Source organism: Solea solea, chromosome 1 (genome assembly GCF_958295425.1).
Source record: "Solea solea chromosome 1, fSolSol10.1, whole genome shotgun sequence".
NCBI classification, from domain to species: domain Eukaryota; kingdom Metazoa; phylum Chordata; class Actinopteri; order Pleuronectiformes; family Soleidae; genus Solea; species Solea solea.
Genome location: NC_081134.1, coordinates 6406286 through 6421878, shown reverse-complemented (window position 1 = coordinate 6421878; position 15593 = coordinate 6406286). Strand labels below are relative to the sequence as shown.

At 39.0% G+C, this 15593-nt stretch overlaps 1 protein-coding gene and 1 long non-coding RNA gene across 2 annotated transcripts; both read left to right on the top strand.

Annotated features, from left to right (window-relative positions):
* The first annotated feature begins 1750 nt into the window (after positions 1–1750).
* dis3l2 (DIS3 like 3'-5' exoribonuclease 2) lies at positions 1751–14011 on the top strand. Its single transcript, XM_058640511.1, has 21 exons — positions 1751–1866; positions 3227–4005; positions 4099–4229; positions 4606–4659; positions 4817–4918; positions 5006–5189; positions 5356–5420; positions 5936–6165; positions 6252–6425; positions 6651–6730; positions 6836–6948; positions 7720–7827; positions 8006–8239; positions 8966–9045; positions 9201–9384; positions 9741–9827; positions 10068–10215; positions 10442–10572; positions 10858–10962; positions 11361–11465; positions 12110–14011. The coding sequence occupies exons 2-21, from the start codon at positions 3246–3248 to the stop codon at positions 12224–12226; spliced, it is 3192 nt and encodes a 1063-aa protein (XP_058496494.1). The 5' UTR covers positions 1751–1866; positions 3227–3245; the 3' UTR covers positions 12227–14011.
* A 1059-nt stretch (positions 14012–15070) lies between these two features.
* On the top strand, positions 15071–15390 carry LOC131444861 (uncharacterized). Its single transcript, XR_009233777.1, has 3 exons — positions 15071–15141; positions 15217–15274; positions 15353–15390. It is a non-coding gene; the product is annotated as an uncharacterized LOC131444861 (long non-coding RNA).
* The last annotated feature ends 203 nt before the right edge of the window (positions 15391–15593 follow it).

Sequence of the window (15593 nt, the reverse complement as noted above, 5' to 3'; positions counted from 1 at the left end):
GCCGGCTGATTGCTGCAGCTGGCTTCAAGAAACGCAGCCTGGCCCTGCAGCATCAACAACTATACAACTCCTGCACACATTTACGCTCATATATTCACCCTCAGCCTCATACTTGGATGTGCAATGATGCAAGAGACATGTTCCCAGAACAGGCACTTGTAAATATAAAATAACTGTACTGAACTTTCATTATTTTGTTCATTCATATCTAAGCAGTCTGCATGATGAGGTTCAGGTGAATCTGGCATAGGGATGATTTGTAGAGGAGCATGAGAGGGAAAGGAAGACGATAAAAAAACTTCTGCATGCCCCCTCTATTTCATCTTCTTTTACGAGCCACACTGCTTCCCCTGACCTGATGAATAATTGATAGATATTTGCTGCTTCATCTACATGCTTTACAACTTGGGTCTGTGCAACCACAACTGTGATAGAGGCTCCCGTATCATTCGTTCTTTCACTCACACACCTACTCCCAAAGGTTATTTTAGATTACCAGACAAAAGAAGAATAAACGGCCCTTTAAAAGAACCCCACCCCCCTCAGTTATTGGAGGAACCTAAAAAGAAGTGGCATACAGTGTTCTTCAAATTATTATTATTATCATTATTATAGTATTGCAGTTTGGATATTAAAATATAACCACATTATGTCCATGTAATGTGTTCAAGGAGTTAGCAAAGTCTCTGTAAGAGGGAATTATTTATTATCAGATTTGGTGTTGATTGCTGGATGCTAGAAGTACATTGTATATTTTTGCTAACCTGTTCAATATTAGAAATGGGGGACATAATACTCTCATTTGTCTGAAAATCACAACCAACCACACACAAACAGAGTTATGGTGAGGGGAGAGTGTATATGTGTGAGTATTCTTGTATATGTAGCTTTGTAAGGACCAAAAAATGGTATGAATCATACAGAGTGAGGACATTTTTGGCTGGTCCTCACATCTTTAAAGGGCCTTTTCAGGGTTAAGGCCTGGTTTTAGGGTTAGGGTTAGAATTGTGTTTAGGTTAGGGTTAGGTTAAGGTGCACAAGCTGCACAAACGTGTGCTAGGAGAGAGCTTTCATGAGTTGTCTCTTACAAGCATGAACAGAAAGGTGTGAAGACAGCAATCACCAGTTGTAGGTGGTAGGCCTAACTAAGAAATACACAGTATAGGATAATTATCTGGTGAAATGAAACATAAATAATACGCTCATATCTCACATATTTAGATGTCAAACACATTACATTGACCTAGATTTAATTTCTGAAGATTTACTCTAACCCGACCTTGTCCAAACTAAAACCTGTCTTACATGATTTAAATGAGGGAGACATGCTTATTGTCCCTATATATTGCAGACAAGCCTCTATGATGTGACTGAGTGAATGTAATGTCTCCTCACACGGCAGTATGTCACTGTGTCGTCACATAAATGAAATGTTTGGTCGTTGCTGCCCTCTAAAGGTTAATTTCGGGCCTCCAGTCATTATAACCAGGTCATTGCAATAAGTCATTCAGCTGTACAGCTGCTGCACTGTCAACCCCAGTTCCATTTTTTTGTCAACAACAAAAAGACTAATGTTAAATATCTAATGAATTAAGGGGACAATAAATAGGGCAACAATACTAAAACAAACAAACCATAAAGATGTAGGCAGATGGTCCGCTGCGGCGCCCCCTAAAGGGAGAAGTCGAAAGATGAAGACGGATCAGATATTAGGTTTCGTTTCAGCGTGATGAGATAATTCCGATTTTTACGACTGCACTTAAACGTAGCCTGATTATAGCCATTCGTAACAGTGGCGGACGTGAACGCAGCAGCTAGCGGTTTTGTCCTGAACGACACTCAAGGCTTCAACACCAAGTTTTAAAGGTAATAATTGAACAACGTTTAGTTTGATGGCACATGTTTTCGAGTCGTTTACCTTGTCTGTCTGACACACACGTCGTTAATTAACGACGTCAAAGCAGCCGTCGGCGTTCCGGGTTGCTAGCTGAAGCTAGCCAGACACTGCTTCTAGCTTAACGGTTAGCCGCTAGCTTAGAAATGCTCGCCTTGAAAGTTGGATTGTTTTTTCTTCCATAGTCATCATATCATATCATGGAATGTAATCGTATCAAACTGTCACTACTTGAATTATCTTACTAGTACTGTATGTGACACGAATAAACTACTCCGGTTGCTATTTAAATGTAGATTTATTTTAGTCTGTTTCTGATTTGAAAGTGGTGTGTTTGCTTTTGCGTACACAATCATTATGAAACCTAGCATCAGTTAATAATAAGTATGAATGATTCATACTTATTGTTAACTGATGCTAGGTTTATAATAAAATAAGCTTTTAAAATGAGGGGTTTAATCAGAAAAAAGTCATCTCAAAATACTTTAAATATTGAGCTCTGTGTATTCTAAAATCTATTTTCCGACAGTCTGTACACTGAGAGGCGTAAGTTCAAAGTTCTTAGTCACAACTCAAAGTACTTAGTCATCGTTTCCAAGTTCTCCACCACAGTTCGTAAATCACAGTTTTCGTCTTCTACGTTGTCTGTCATGTCATGGCAACCTCCCCTCTACTGCGTCGGTTTAATCCACCGCATCAGCCATCCCTGCCTCTATTTGGCCTAAAATTTTAACCTGAAGTCCTTCTTTCTTCTTCACGCACTCGTCATTTAATCAGAACATATTCTTCTGTCACACGATGATAAATAAAGTGGCCAGTAAGACGTTTTCCTTTACATAAAGTGTTCTATGCAAAATCTCTGACTCTGATTCTTAATCTACTCATGGTCACTGGCTCCTTTCTTTCTGCCTTCTCATTCCTGAGTTTTGAATATTATGCTGAATGAATTTCTTTTGTATCTCTGTCCCAGCACTTGGCCCTTTCCTTGTCTTGCTATTTGTATTCTTCTATGGGGTTTAATGGCCATGTGGAGTCATGAAGTTGCATCGCTGCCATCTTCTGGAGTGAAACTCCTACTCTCCCCTGTCTGTCATATTATTTCTTCTGCTTTTCTTATGATTTTCGGCAGGAAATGAAGGATAATATGATGATTATTTCTCTTGGTGTACAGGAGAGCTGTAATAGTCATATTCTTTCTATCAGCCCTGACTGGCTAGCCTTGAAATGATAAACCACATTTCCTTTGATCCTTTGTAGCTTGTATTAAAAATTGTGTTTATTGTTTTATGACAGAAGAGCGACATTAACAAAGTATTTGTTTTGCCTTTTTAGCGTTTTTAGGAACTGCCAAATGGATTCACCTCGACAATCTACAAATGCTATCCGGAGTCAAGAAGTAAAGCGCAGCCAGAATCATTCAAGCTCTACACGTAAAGACGCCTATGCTAGGCTTCTCAGCCAGCATCACAGCAGCAAGTTCAATTTGTATTTAGATCAATATGCAAAGGACTTGTCTTATCAAAGAGAGGAAAATTTACCAAGTTCTCTGCTCAAAGCTCAAAGTGACAGACTGAATATACCACAGCGCAAAAGGGACCAAGTGCCCAATAGTTTCTCCGATTCAAGTGACTTCTCCCCCTCTTCCTTGAAAAGTAAAGGAGAGGAGAGTTCATTGTCTTTGTACATGGAGAGACTCAGCAGCCGCAAGGCCCTGCAGGACTGCGAAAGGCAGCAAGATGTGTCTGACAGGCAGCGACGGGGGCAGAGAAGGGACACCACAACCAGCCAAGATGGCGACATAGAGTCTGGTGAGGAGATTGGTTTTTTGGCACCTAATGACTCACACAAACAACTGAAGCAGCAGAAGAAAAACAAGGACTTAAACGGAGATGTTATTTCAAAAGAGACCAGTCCACCTGCTGGATGCTCCCAGTCTCCAAAGAAAGCTGGTACAAGTGGACAGGAAAAAGAGAAGTCCAAGAAGCAAAAGAAAAAGAATCTGCCCCAGGACCTAGAACAAAAGAGAGGCAGAGAAGAGCCTGCAGCTAAAGCTCAGATGTCCAGGCCCAAGTCTCCTAATGGGAAGGACAAAAAAACACAGCAGCCCAAAGGTAATTTAATTTTCTCAGCAATAATGTATTGGTCTTTATAATGCAGTTTGTTGTATTAGTTATGCTGCAATCAATGATTTATTTATTTTTCAGCATCAGCTACTTATTCTCCAGCTGAAAAAAACAAAAATGAAGGAGGCAGAGGATCAAAGAAACAAGTGTTTGAAGCCTATAGGACTCTTGAGGAGGTTTCCGATGGCCTGAAAAGAGGAGAGCTCATTCAGGTACTTCCTCAGGCATAGTAAAATAAACACTTACACATACATACTTTCATTGTATTTATAATTTCATGAGTAGATAATTGAGGTTGAATGAGGTTGATTTGTATTTGTGTCTCATTTAACTCCCTGTTCCTTCTAGTTTCTGTACGCTGTGGAATACATCTGGGTCCAAATTTGCTGTAATTTTATTAACACACAATCTGTCTATAAATATGTAACATACAAACAGAAGATGTGTTTAAGTAACATTTTGAAATTGGACTGGACTTTTAGTTTCTTTGTTATTCCTGTAGTTGTTGTTGATGTCATGCAGTTTGGAACATGTATACGTACACTATGTTCATTAGAAAGCTTAGTGTCAAATGCATTTCTTCTGCAGGGACAATTACGAATCAACCCCAAGAAGTACCAGGAAGCTTTCATCCCATCTCTTGTAAGTTGATATGCCTTATTTTCATCTATTTTCCTCTTATAATAAATTTAAAATCTAACGTCTACATAGTAACTGTGATTTCATTGTATTATTCATTTTGAAAAATGTATGTTAGAATTTATAAAGGCAGGAGATGAAACATCTCGTATGTCTGCAGGATGACACACGGGACATATTTCTGGATGGGATTGTAGCTCGTAACAGAGCTCTGAATGGAGACGTTGTGGTGGTGCAGCTCTTACCACAGGAACAGTGGAAGGTAAAGTACTTAAGTTTGTATGTTCTTTCAGGAAGGTAAACACAGTTATACTGACTGATCAAAGAGAATGTTTTTGTGTCTTTCTAGGTTGTACGGTCAGATACTGACTGTGAGGGTGCCAGTGGGTCAGAGACCCAGAAAGAAAACTTAGTGCAAACCACGCAGAAGAAGAGAGAGCACACCCCCAGGCCTGATGGTGTTGTGGAGGGTCAGTGTAGTGACCAGGATGAACTTATCAGCAAAGTTCACAATATGTCCCTTGCTGGCACAGGTACTGTAGCAGCCACATTCACAATCACAATATAGACAGTGCAATGTCCACAACTTCTGCTTATATTCTGTTATGGCTAACTGATGATTAAATGTTTATTTATTATTCTGTGTCTACAGATTATTGAAAAATAATTAATAATAATTTCATCATCTTATTGGAACAGGGGGACTGCAGGAGAACCGTTCAATCCCACGTTCCAATGGAGAGATACTCCAAAAGACGGCTAAAGTGAGCTCCCTGCATATATGTTACTATTTCTATGTTTCAGTCTCAGAATGATGATGCTCTCAAATTTCTTGTTTTGACGACAAACCAAAATGATTCCATTTTAATGATTGTCATAATTTTGTTGTTTGTAGCGAAGACAATATTCACTTTTATAAGTAATAAAAAATCCTGAGAAACCTCAAACTGATAAATCATGAACTATTGATTCATCGTTGCAGTCGTAATTTACACCCAATGTGATCATGACAAAACCGAAGTGAAGTATGTTGAGCCTCAATCAATGAAAGCAGTGTAATTTATAGGAAACAACAGTTTGCATTATAGTGCTGGTAGTTTTGTTAGAATTTCTATTTTAGTTTTTCCTCATGTTTCCTGGGAAAATTATATTCTGTATGCATATAGAGATTTTGCCGGAAAAAACATAAATATTATAAAAACGAACAGCTTTAATGCAACAATGCTGGAATTTCATTGCCCACTAAACTTAACTGATCCTCTGTTTGTCTGTTTGCCAGGTGGTGTACATAGTTGAGAAGAAACACTCAAGAGCAGCAACAGGCTTCCTGAAGTTCCTACCTGACAAACCCTTTGCCATGTTCTCCCCCGTGGACCATCGGATGCCACGGATTAACGTTCCGCTGGCAGACTGTCCCGAAGACTTCAGTTCCCGTCCGGGTGACTACGTCAACACATTGTTCATCTGTCGCATCACCAACTGGTCAGCCGACAGTAACTTCGCAGAAGGGTGTGTATAAATGCACAAGTTAGTTGTAGGTAGCAGTATCTCCCTATCAGCCCCGTCTGATTGTATCGTAATGATCCCCCTCTTAGTCGACTTGCGAAGACTCTTGGTCAAGCTGGAGAAATCGAGCCAGAGACAGAAGGCATCCTGATGGAGTACGATGTTGACTTTTCTGAGTTCTCAGATGAGGCGTTGGGCTGTCTCCCCAAGAACCTTCCCTGGACAATTCCACCTGAGGAGTTGAGGAAGAGGAGAGACCTGAGGTATGACTGTGAAAATCAGTATACTGTATGTGTAGTAATCAATGTATGCTGTATTCCCTTCCCTTTTTTCTGTAATAAATATGCTTTCTGAGTGAAAACTGACTCTAAACGAGTCGGATACAGGATATTGATTAGTGTATAGTATGAAACTATTGGTAATTTTAAAGAAAATAGACCATATTCATAAATTGTAAGTCACGAAACACCTATTTTTTTCACACACAGGAAGGAGTGTATCTTCACAATTGACCCTGCGACTGCCAGAGATCTTGACGACGCCCTGTCCTGTAAACAACTCCCTGATGGTAAATTGCTGTCTAACACTTGATGGTGACATCTCATTAGAGGCAGTTGACGCTTATGATGACAGATTGCAGGGGTGTTGTGACTTCATTGGATGTTTTTAACAGGAAACTTTGAGGTGGGAGTCCACATTGCTGATGTCAGTTACTTTGTGGAGGAGGATAATGCTCTGGATGCCACTGCCAGCCAAAGAGCAACTAGTGTGTACCTCGTTCAAAAGGTGAGCACTTCCCATCAGCTTGTTTTAGACTGTATTTCAAAATGTCTTTGTCTTCCAGTCTGAACATTGAAGTCCTGGAAGTAGGGTGGAAGTAGCAGATTGCCACAAGGGGGCAACTTTTCTTGTTGCCAAAAGAACTCCTTTTGAATGAAAGTCTGTGGGATAATGAGACCTCTTCTCACTTGATTCAGTGTTGATTTAAAAAAAAATCCTGAAGAGTTAATGGTTTTCAGTCAAGGGTTTGAAATTATGTTTACATTTAGAGGAACACGGATAGTACAGCACATATGAGTGGACACCAGTGTGATTGACAGCTGTTATCGTCCAATGGGAGCCTGGTTGCAGGCGACGTCCTTGAATTTCCAGTTGAAAATACTGCATTGCAAATCTCAAGGCTTGGAAATGGGAATTGGTTTTGCAACTGAAGACTATGCTCATTTTTATATACAGTCAGTCTCTGTTATTACATATCAAACTACTGCTTTATGGCATTTTCAACTCATCACTCCATTACATTACATTACATGTCATTTAGCAGACGCTTTTATCCAAAGCGACTTACAATGGAATCAAGTACAATTAGCCAGGGGTGGAATCGAACTTGCGACCATGATGTCTTTTGTACACAAGGTAGGGTCTTAACCACTGAGCCACTCCACCCAAGTGGGACTCCATGTCTGACTGATGTAAGTTTGGTTTCTCTGTTGCCTAACTAGTCTTCCTTTTTTCTTTAGTACACTGAACTGAGTTCATATGTTTGTCAATGTCCAGGTGGTTCCCATGTTACCCAGGCTGCTCTGTGAGGAGCTGTGCAGTCTCAACCCTCTCACTGACAGACTCACTTTCTCCGTCATTTGGAAAATCACACCCGAGGGGAAGGTATGATCATTTAAGGTTATGGTTTGACCTGTCAGAATTGCACAGGTGTAACACCCACGATCTTGCCTAGTTAGCAGGTTCCTCATGTGCTAAAGCTACAGTCCTGGCAGTGGCCATAGGTTCCATCCTTTCTGTTTTCTAATTTGCATAATTTTGTTATTCCTCACTCACCCTCCAGATCCTGAGTGAGTGGTTTGGCCGTTCAGTTATCTGCTCCTGCGTGAAGTTGAGTTATGACCATGCTCAGAGCATGATTGAAGCCCCTGAGAAGATGTTCTCCACTGAGGAGCTGCCACCCATGGACCCTGTGCATCCCATCGATGAGATCCACCAGGCTGTGCTCAACCTGCACTCTATTGCCAAGAACCTCCGAGCTCAGCGCTTTTCAGGCGGAGCCCTCAGACTAGACCAGGTCAGTCCCAGATTTGTGATGTCTTTTGGGTTAGGGTTAGGGTTAGGGTTAGAGTGCATCACTTATGTACAACTTTTAATATGGGTTTAAGCATTAAAAATGCAAAAGAGCAAAGAGTCTGGTCTATCCGTTCAAGTTGGGACCAGAATCCGTCACATTTTGTCAGTGTTGTACAGAATATTAACATAAACGCTCTGATAACATGTAGAGAAGCAACATTTTCACCATTTTGGTGGTAGTTTAACAATATGTTGGACAGAGCTAGTTTAGCAGCAGTCCTCCACTCTCCCATCAGCAGCACCTGCAGCCTCACAGCACAAGTCTGCGCCTCTTTTTGTTCTTTTTCTCTATCTAAAATTAAACATTAGGAAATCAGGCAGTGTCAGTGTTTTCTGTGTGTTTCTACATCCAGGTAAGACACATTTGTGGGACAAAGACATCTCAGCTAGCGAGTAAAAGACAGGCAGTAGTGTAGGAGCAGGTGCAGTGACTCACGAGTAAACTTGAGACCGCAGTTAAAGGTGCTGAGAGTTTTTATATCACCTACATAATATATCAACTACATAATTCTTCTCGGCCACTATTTTCCAACATATAATGTGTGAAGACGAAAGCTGAATATTCTTAACAGGATCTTTATGGAATGTACAGAAACAAAAACGAGATCATACAGTTTGTCCTCTTTCTAACATGTTTTGTGAACGTCCATCATGTGCTTTGTTTCAGATGAAACTGTCCTTCACTCTGGATAAGGAGACCATGATGCCTCAAGGCTGCTATGTTTACCAGTACAGAGACAGTAACAAGTGAGTAACAAATGTTCCTCTCATGTGTCTGTCCGCATCCCTTTTGTTTTTCTTCTGAAATATTCAGGCAAATATATAACTTGTTTGGACACACAGTAAATACCTTGATCACTCCTGTTCCTGTATCTAATTTAAGCTCTATTTTTTTTTTTTAGGTTGGTGGAAGAGTTCATGCTACTTGCCAACATTGCCACCGCTCACCACATCTACCGCAAATTTCCTGAGCTGGCCCTGCTCAGACGCCACCCTCCACCAAAAGCCAAGATGGTGGATGAGCTGCAGGAGCTGTGCGACCAGTTAGGCATTGACCTTGACCTGTCGTCTGCAGGAGCACTGAACGTAGGTTTCCCACTATTATTGGTATAGCAAAATGTCAGATCTCTCAGAAACGATTAGAAAACATGTTTTGTCCGTAATCTGAATAGTGCAAGGTTTGCCCTCTCATTAGGATTGATTCAAGTGAGCAAAAAAATGTATATCTCAGATTTAACACGTCATGGGTCTCGATTAGAACCTTCTTCAGCAGTTACTACTTTCATGTTTGTTTATTCTTGAAAGTAAACACACAAAGAAAAGGGTTAAACTCATAATCAATAGTTTAGTGGAAATGTATTTCAATGGGGATGTGAAGCTAAAGAGTAATTGTTGAAAATAATGATTTGACTATTTGTTTTCCTAATTTTGTCACCATGCAGAGGACTCTCAACACCACTCTTGGTGATGATGAATACACCAGTGCCAGAAAAGAAGTTCTCACCCACATGTGCTCCAGACCCATGCAGGTTAGAGCTTTGTGACATCACTGAAAATCATGCTTTTAGTAATATTATAATGTTATTGTTTTGTGGACTAGATTAGTTGTGAATTTTCTGCATTAATATTAATGGACTGTTTTATTTTATGCAATTGAAAGATTGAAAAACTGCATTGGCCTGAAATATTTAGATGAATGAATGTCAGCTTCAGATTAAACAGCAACTCAAAATGAATGTGTATTAAATCTGTGTTGTTGGTGTCCACAGATGGCGCTCTACTTCTGCACAGGTGCAGTGAATGACGAGCAGCATTTTAAGCACTACGCCCTCAACGTTCCTCTCTACACACACTTCACGTCACCCATCAGACGCTACGCTGACATTATCGTGCACCGGCTGCTGGCTTCTTCCCTGAGTGTGTACCTTCTACACACACACACACACACATCCGTTAAAACAATTAAAAGAATGCCTTGATTGTTACAGACAGTGTCTCACTTGTGTTGCAGAACAAAGCAGCTTCAGATGTGATGTTTAGTTAATGTAATGTTTGTTTCTTCTCCTTCCTCTGTTTGTGATCTATCTGTTTTTGTTTTTATCCTCCTTATATCCATGTTTCTCCACTGAATGCTTCCATACAGAGTGTGGTCCTCACTTAGGACTGTCACAACAAGAAGTGGAAAAACAGGCGTCACATTGTAATGACAAGAAAACTCTGTCAAAGAGAGTCCAGGAGCTCAGCTCTGACCTCTTCTTTGGAGTGTTTGTAAAGGTGGGTTACAAATTAATTTCATGCTATGACTCACTGGGACTTAATGAAAACATACTTTTCTGGTTTGTTTGCAATACTTTATTAAATCAACCATGCATAAATAAATGTCACAGAAAAATTTTAAGTCAGAAATTGTGTTTAAATCTTATTTCCTCTGATATCACCCAGTTATTTGTATATGATGTTTAGAGTAATAATTCCAGCCTACTATGGCTTGGCTGCAGCCTTGTGTATGCTTACTAAAATGGAACGTACTGACAGCCATGTTTGCTCTTTTCTCCACAGGAGTGTGGCCCCCTGGACTCCGAGGCCATGGTGATGGGAGTGTTGGATCAGTCCTTTGATGTGCTGGTTCTCCGCTACGGAGTGCAGAAACGCATCTACTGCAAGGTCAGCTTAAATATAATCAGGAAGACATTTGGGTTTACTTGTATTTTTAGTTTTTCAAATGCCATAATTTTAGAAAAAGCTATTTCACTTTTTAACTTTATTTTATATATAAAATGTGTGTGTCAATGTGTACTACATTTATTTCGGATTTTAATCAACACCTTTCTCTTCTCTGAGGCTCTTCAACTGTTGTAATGTTTGCTGTGTATTATGCAGTGCAGTTAATTACAGATCTGAATATAAATTTATTTCTCTTAAGTTCAAGTCACTGTTTACACAATTTCACTTTTATTTACAAGGAAGAAAAACTCAGAAAATTGATAGTCCATAGATAGCGGACTGTGGATGTAATAAAACACCACAGCAGTAGATTAAGTGACTTTTTTTTTCCCCTTCAGTCTGTTGTGGGCCTTGACTCATTTCAACATCATAAAGTGGGGAAGAAATCTGAACTGACTCTGATGTGGACACCAGACGACATGGAGAAAGCTCCAGTCGAGCAGGTGAGAACCACAGCCGCTCACCAGTCTTTTCTCATCGCCTAGGTTGTTAAACGCAAGATAGTTATTTAATATAAAATGTTCTGTTCTCTACTTCTGCACTGGATGATGATATTCACATGTTTAGCAATAACCAATTATTTAATCATTGCATTGATATTGTTACATTCTGAGGTACAGAAAGAAATGAGCTGAGTCTGAAGTTGAGGGACAAGATTTGGGGGCTGGTTTTTGTTTCTAGTTTGACCAATCATGTTTGAGTTGCCTGCAGGTGTGTTTTGAGAGGAAAGTGTTAAAAAAGTTTATACTTAAGCAGTCTTTGCCTGGATATAATTTAAAAACTTCATTATTTGAGCAAGCATACAGTGCAATTGCAATATTTTCATAGTGCAAAGATAGATGGGTGAATACTTTTTTCCATATGTATCTTGAAGAACGCACCAGTTATGGCAACCCTCCTGCTGCATTACTGCATGCCACCATCTTGTTTGTCTATATTGTTTGTTGTCCCTTGAGGCTACTTTATTGTCAGATGAAAGCTGAGCAGTGAGACTGGAGGAGTTGGACTGTTGCAAACAAGAAGTGTCCTAGACCGAGCAGTTTGACTCGCAGTGTTCATCATTTGTCTTTTTTTTTTCTTTCTACAGATCATCTCCATCTTCACTTTGGTGGAGGTGCAGCTGAAAGCCGACGCTGCTCCGATGAAATACAGTGCCGTTCTGAAGAGGCCCGATGATGACCAATCACTAACACCGATGACTTGATTGCACATTTTCATTTTCTGATTCATTTAGCTGATTAATAGACATGATGTGTAGTTTAGAAGCAATATTACTAGGTAAGCAAAGAAGTCACTGATCAGATCAGAGTCGGATTTAATTTGCAGTTACCGCTGAGTTTCACTCTCAAATGTCCACTCCAGTGGTGATTTATGTTTTAACCCATCCATCCATATTCCCTTGTATTATAGTGTTTCCTTCTAGCTTTTCTTTTAGCTCATATTCATTCCTATATTATACAGAAGTGAATTAACACTAAAATGCAACTGGGAAAAATCCAAAGTACATGTATGGACTAACAGTCAATTTGTTAAAAACTAAGGAATCCATTCAAGCATTAAAGAAAGTGACTACTAAATGAAACTCGGTATGAATTTCAAATTAAATTTGGGCTCAGGTCTCACTGTGAAAAAAATCAAGGCAGCAATAACTTATTTTGCTGTTGATTTATTGATCTAATGAGGTCAGTGTTGTGATATAATTGTTGCACACTGTCAGTTGTGTGAAAACTTACTTTTAACCATTTTAGTTTAATACCAATGGCTGGTTTCCTGATGTCCTTGAAAGAGGAGGGACTGCACCGCACTATTGAGTTGAACTTGTTGGTGGTGTTGTGTTTGTAATGTAACATATGGCCACAGAGGAGCTGTACAAGTTTGACTACAGATATAATTTTCATAGGAACTAAATAACACCTGCCACTATGTGTCATTATATGACTTTTTATATTGCCAGAGTGTCTATTTATAGAGTTTTATTCAGGAAGAGTTTTCTTTTGGATTTTTCTGTCATGTCATGAAGTATAGCTCATAGGATTTTATTTTATTTTTTATTGAGTTTTTTCCAGATTTAGGTAAAGGCGGTATGCAAATAAGGCCAAAGTGTTATTATTTATCAACTCATTGTTATTGTTTTTAAAAGAATGGGAATGACTTGAATGTGTATTGCTGCTGTAAAGTGAGCTGTGGCCTTTAAATCTTAATTAATTGTGTTGGCTTGTGTGCTGTGGAGTGTTTTTAGCTGTTTGTTGTTGTACTTTGTGGACTTCATTAGTATCACCTGTGAATTTCAGCCTTAATTCCATCAAGCAAACAGTCTGTCAGTGCCATGTCGTCACAAAGATTACCTACTATACGGGTATGCTTTTTTTTTTTTTTTCTTTTAAATTAGAATGGGTTTTTTTTTTTTGCATTGTTTGACAATTAGCTTACCAGCTAATCAATTGACAATGTGTGGCATATATATTGCTCATAAGTTGAAGGGAACACCTAAATCACAATTAAAAACTTGTCTACCGCTTTATCCTCCACACGAGGGTCGCGGGGTGGCTGGTGCCAATCCCAGTTGAAGGTTGGGCACACTCCGAAAAGGATGCCAGGCCACCGCAGGTAATGCATAGAGACAAACAGCCGTTCACTCACACACTCGCATGTACAGGTGATTATTGTGTCAAATTAATCTCTGCATGATACAAATTTGATGTACATTCCTTTGACAAGAAAAGTCACCCACTCCGAATCAGAGACGATGAGGTTTTGTCTTCCCTTCATATTTTTTTGAGCAGTGTACTTGACATTTATTTTAAACCCTGCAAATAATCAAATATAATAGTGTTAAATGTGTTGGAAAAATAATTAATCTCACTATTGTCTCACAATAAAAAAAAAACTTGTACTCCAAGAGAAGATAAACCATGTGTACAGTCACCTGTAACTTCTATTGTGTTGATAAAACCAGCAGTAAAATACATGAAATCCACTGTAAGAATAATGACTCTGCATTGTTTTTTGTTTTTTTTATTTTTTTGGGGCACCAGTTGCAACATAACAGAATTATGATTATTATAAAGTCACTGAAAATAACGAGGTGAACACAATATTTACTGGAGCACAAATTAGATTTGACCCCTGCCTCAACTGCACTACACCTCACTACCCTCCTGTGTTTAGTTAACATGGTAATAAACATAAGTTATCTCTGTTCTCTATGGTGCCATGTAAATAAATAAGGGAGGGTCAGTAATTAATCAATCATAGGCCCAGTATAAAGTAGATAATAATAGCTATCAGTATATGACCACGTTTAAGGCAACTCAGCAAAAGCTAGTGACTTCTAACACCACAAAATGACTGATACAGCCAAAGGAGTCACATTATGGAATAATATCAAGAAGAATGAAATGTATTCACCTCAATGACTATATGAATCACTCTTTTTATTATATACTAACAACTATGTCAGATGCTCTACACTCTCTCCTCACTGATAACCAGAGTCCAAAGGCTGCTTATAGTTTAATTACAACGGTTGACCTTGCAACAAGGTCAACCAGATAAACTGTAGTTTACACTCACCAGCCTCTTTATTAGGTACACAAGACTCCTGACAAAGTGGCACATGGTGTGGTCTTCTATCCTCCGGCATTCACTGTATGCCTAAATATATTAAGTTGCTGCCATCATATGATTGGCTGATAAGATCAATGTTTCCCGACACACCTGATTCAAATGGTCAGCTCGTCATCGAGCTCTGCAAAAGCCTGATAACAAGCCGTTCATTGAAATCAGGTGTGTTGGGCAGTGTATTTGTATTGTATTATCAAGCAGTTGTACAGGTGTACCTAATAATGTGGCTGCTGTGTTAACATTGCCCAAAAAATTCTTTCATTACTGTAAACATGAAACTTTCAAATAGAAGAGATCCAAAGGATCAGTGAGGGCACGGCGTGAGAGAGCACTTTAATTTCCTCTTTCCTGACACATTACAGTCGGTGCAAAGTCAAACCCTCATAAACTCTGTAGGAGAGCTGCGTTGCCTCCTTCAGTCTGAGACACTTTCAAGAAGGCGTCAATGAGAACAGAGTGAGGAATTAATGAAGATCACTGTCAAAGGATTGTCAGGTAGAATACTTTCGACTTTTATATTTTATATTTTATATTATATAATATAAATGTATTGTTTTTTCTGTTACATAGGTTCACATTATTCACTGGCAGAGTCTTTTCAACAGAGAAGAAAAACCTTAATTTATAAGTTAGTATAATGGATAAAGTATTTTGCTTTCTGTTTTCTTTTGGAAATTTGCAACTCATGTGGATTTTTATTATTTAGGCAGAGGGAGAGTGGAAGATTGGTGATGCTGAAAAAGGTATGGCTGAAAAAAAAACATGTCTCTCTGTGGTGTTTCAAGTATGGATTTTATTTTATTAAGAATATTGTTTACTAGTGAGAACTAAAGTCATTACACTTAATAATACAATTTATATCAGTAAAGTTCATCAGTTTTTTTATGTGTGATTAAGGAGGTCCCTTAATTATCTTTTTATTTAATCAGTCAGTGATTTGTTTGCAG